Source organism: Lissotriton helveticus, chromosome 1_1 (genome assembly GCF_964261635.1).
Source record: "Lissotriton helveticus chromosome 1_1, aLisHel1.1, whole genome shotgun sequence".
NCBI lineage: Eukaryota > Metazoa > Chordata > Amphibia > Caudata > Salamandridae > Lissotriton > Lissotriton helveticus.
The window spans coordinates 269,681,954-269,685,945 of NC_136057.1; the positions used below are offsets into that span (position 1 = coordinate 269,681,954).

The following is a 3,992-nucleotide window of genomic DNA, read 5'->3' on the forward strand; positions in this document are numbered from 1 at the left end:
GGCTTGCACAAATGTCTTTTGAGTAGAAGGAGTGACAAGCCATAATATCTTCCTCACACATTTCAGTAGGCCAAAACAAATAGCTGCCACCTGCTGGTCTATAGTGAGCTTAGAATCCAGTCAGAAGCCCGGTCCTTGTCCACTTTACCAGGGTTAGGAAAGGAATCCAGTTCATTCGCCCACCTGTGAGAGTCCCAGAGTTGAGGCTGATTGTCAATCTATAAAACCTCAGTCTTATTTCCATTCAGTTTTTCCTCATCCATCCTGCAAACTCCACAAGGCTGAGGCGGGCTCATACCATCCTTGGCACAGAGACACAATAATCTATGTGTCTTTGGCATAGGAAAACAGAGCCACCGCTACAGTATTCAACAGTGTAAGGCTAAAATACGTCCCTGTGGCACCTATAAGGCAGAGGAAAAACAGAAGACTCATAAGCCTTAGAAAACACCTCAAGCTACCTGTCCTGCATGATTTGGAAAATTACTCTTCTCTGGCATTCCCGTGGCACAAATGATGCTTCATTGTCATTGATACATTGCTGAGTTTATGACTTTAGCCTCAGTTGCAGATAAAGGTCCCTCTCAGGACATAGCAGAGATTCAAGTTTGCGCCATGTTTGCGTGGTGCAACCACCATCCTTATCTCTCACACTATCGGAATTCACAACTAAGATGTCTTGTGATTTGTATTCTGTTATAATGCTAGGGGAGACTTATGGTCAGAGTGGGGGTTAGAACACCTTGCTTTGAACTGTTACCTAATGTAATGTGACATTTTTTTTCTATGTGGTCCTGAATGATTGTTATTAGAGATTCATGTCATAATTGTTATTGTGTTGTTCATATATGTATTTTTTTGTATGTTTTTTAATGTTATATATGATATTTTGTTCGCAAAGATCAGTCCCACAGCATATGTGTGCTTAGAAATAATTTGGATAATACATTTGTATAGGATTGAAATCTGAGGATAGGGTAATTAAATGTTCCCCATGACAAGAAAAAATTAGATATGAATTTCTCCGTACTTAGTCTTGTCTATATGTGATGTTATTAGAGATTAGCGTTGATTGTTGTTCTGAGTTAATGTTGTTATTCTGAGTTTTTGTTTCAAGCACAATGTATTTTGTTTAATTCTTTCTCTTTGATTTTCTCTAGTGTGTTGGTTTTTGGTGGTTTCTTTCTTGGTCAATTGTGGTAAAACATTCTTTGCTGTTTTTGTTTATTCGTTGTTTGGTAAAAAGTGTGTGTGTGTGTGTTAAGTGTTTTTTTTCCTATGCATGAGTGAGCTTGTTCTTCAGAGGTGAAGTTGGAATGGCAGAATGTGGTGAGGTAAAGGAATGTTGATATGCTTGTGATAGGGTGATTCTGGTTGTTACCTCAATTGCAGACCACAACTATTCTTACTAAAGCTGTAAGCAAGGTTTGATTTAAATAAAATATTTACTGCTTCCTAGGGTGTGGTGCATGATACATCTACACCAAGATCCTCCATTCAGACTCAACAAACATATACAACCTTTGCTCCCCAATCTACATTCTTACAATTTTATTGAATATACGTTAGCACATTTTCTTGACATGGATGAACATACACATATGTTCACGCCAACAAAGAACAAACAACATCCATTAAATGCGTATTATCATTAATACCAATTTTGTCTACATAGTTCCATATTGGCATCTTTGCTTAGTGAATGAATTCACTTATCCTAATTTTCATTCATGATAGGTGAAACAAAATAGAAGAAACTTTATTGAACTTTCAAAGCCCGCTACCAATCCGACAAAATGCTTACATTTTTTTTTGTTCAAATACAAGAGGTCTAGAAAATCATAAAATGAACAGAGTGTGCACCAGTATACATCATAATTTGTACCCTGAAAATCAGTAATAAGTAGTTACAAATTTAGAGGAAATATTCCTCTGAAAGTGAACTTTCTCTTAATTATTTTCTCAGTCCTTATTTTACATCCTTGTTTCACAGGCTCTAGATCAGAGGATTTAACATCGGTATCACAATAGTGTAGAACAGAGTTACAGCCTTGTCCTGGTCAAGAGAATAGGCAGAAGAGAAGTGGAGGTAAGTAAAAAAGATTGTTCCAAAACATAAGGTCAAAACAGTGGAGTGAGAGGCACATGTGGAAAAGACCCCAAGTCTTGCCGCTGAAGAGCGCATTTGCAGGACAGCTGAGATGATGGCAGCATAGGAAATGAAAACAGCCAGGAGTGAAGAAATAGCCAAGGAACCTCCAAATATTAATAATACTAAGTCATTGGTGAAAGTGTTGGTGCATGAGAGCTTTAACAAAGGAGGGATATCACAGCAAAAATGACAAATTTCCCAGTGACAAAATGCCAGTCGGAACATACAACCTGTCTCTATCATGGAGTGTATAATCCCACCAGAGTATACCATAGTGAGTAGCAGAACACAACATCTCTTAGTCATGATGGCCATGTAATGCAATGGCTGGCAAACAGCAACATAGCAGTCGTAAGCTATGATTGGCAGAAGCTCAATGGTACCAGCAGCAGAGAAAATGAAAAACTGCATTGCACAACTGATGCAAAACATCCTCCTATTTTCAGAAATCAGGTCAACACGCATTCTAGGGGAAATATCAGAGAAATAGCAAAGATCCACAAAGGTCAGATGTCTCAGGAAAAAGTACATACGGGTCTGAAGATGGAGGCTCAGCCAGATTAATACAATGATGCCAATGTTGCCATTCATGCCCATGCTGCCAATCACTGTGAGGATATAGACCCCTGTGAACACTGCAAAGAGAATCAGTTTCAACCTGGGATCCTCTGTCAATCCCAATAGAGTGAATTCACTGTGAACAGTTTTATTTACATCTTCCATTTCCATTTAGAGCTTTCTAGAATGGGCCACAAAGACTATAGGTTTTGTTGGAAGGCTTAGTGCAAAATAAGTATAGAAAACATTAGTCCGAGTTAGTTGAACCTTCGTCAATGTCGTAAAACCATGTAATTATGACAGTAGTTACATTTGATGGCACCAGCCTATGTTCACTGTGACAAGATACTTACCTCTGTAACAAAATAGCGCATATGTTTAATACACTGTTTTCTTCTGACAATGTTTGTTTAATTGACACTACAGCTAAACATAAACCAAAGGGTTTTTCAGGAAACTGAGAGGACCTATTTACAAATTGAACTTTATAGTACATTTAGTAGTTCTAACAATACTACTTTTAAGATACTACAAAATGCTATTCACAAACCAACATGAGAAGGTTCTGCCTTCACCTCTCCTTTTTCTGTGTGGAGACTCTGGAGTCTGTGCGCAAGTATCAGTTTTAGTAGTTAATGTGGAGGAACCGAGAGGAGTGGCTGGAAAATGGAGAATACTTACTATTAAAGGGGTTGGGTTAAGAGAGGAGGAAATAGATGTCTAGGCAGAGTAACGGAGGGGTTTAGGGAGGGACATTCAAACACCTACAAATGAGTAAGCTCATTTATATTCTCAAACTGCACTTCTGAAGTTACTGCCGTCAAAAAAGACCCAAATCAGTAGTAAATGTACTCCATCCTACAGTTTCAGTAAATCTAGCACCACACATGCCTAACAAATGGTACAGCAACACTCCACTTACAAAGTAATAGAAGTCGGAATTAATATTAAATTAGAGTATTTAACCTATTTAAAAATATAAAAGCATTTCTTTAATTATTTTATTTCAAAATATTTTATTAAAAATATTTAAATTGAAAAATGAATGTACCATGAATGTTTATTATATAATGTAATTAAATTACTTTTAATTAATTATGTGCATCAGTTTGAATAATATTGAGTTCATAATAAAAATGTGTATGTTTTGCTTAAGGTAAGGTTGTTTTTATAATTTAAACTCACATATAATTTTCCTTTAACTTAATATATTCAGAACAAATATGTGTCAAATGTAAATTAATTTAATAATGCTTTAATATATTTTAAAAAGTTCTACAAT

At 36.4% G+C, this 3,992-nt stretch overlaps 1 protein-coding gene across 1 annotated transcript; it reads right to left on the minus strand.

Annotated features, from left to right (window-relative positions):
- Window positions 1-1,996: 1,996 nt before the first annotated feature.
- LOC144769301 (olfactory receptor 5AR1-like) lies at window positions 1,997-2,875 on the minus strand. Its single transcript, XM_078653369.1, has one exon. It carries the CDS (start codon window positions 2,873-2,875, stop codon window positions 1,997-1,999), a length of 879 nt encoding a protein of 292 aa, XP_078509495.1.
- Window positions 2,876-3,992: the final 1,117 nt, after the last annotated feature.

What these genes read in the sequence shown, in the direction of transcription:
- LOC144769301 (XM_078653369.1), bottom strand. Translation starts at nt 2,875, where the DNA reads ATGGAAGATGTAAATAAAACTGTTCACAGTGAATTCACTCTATTGGGA.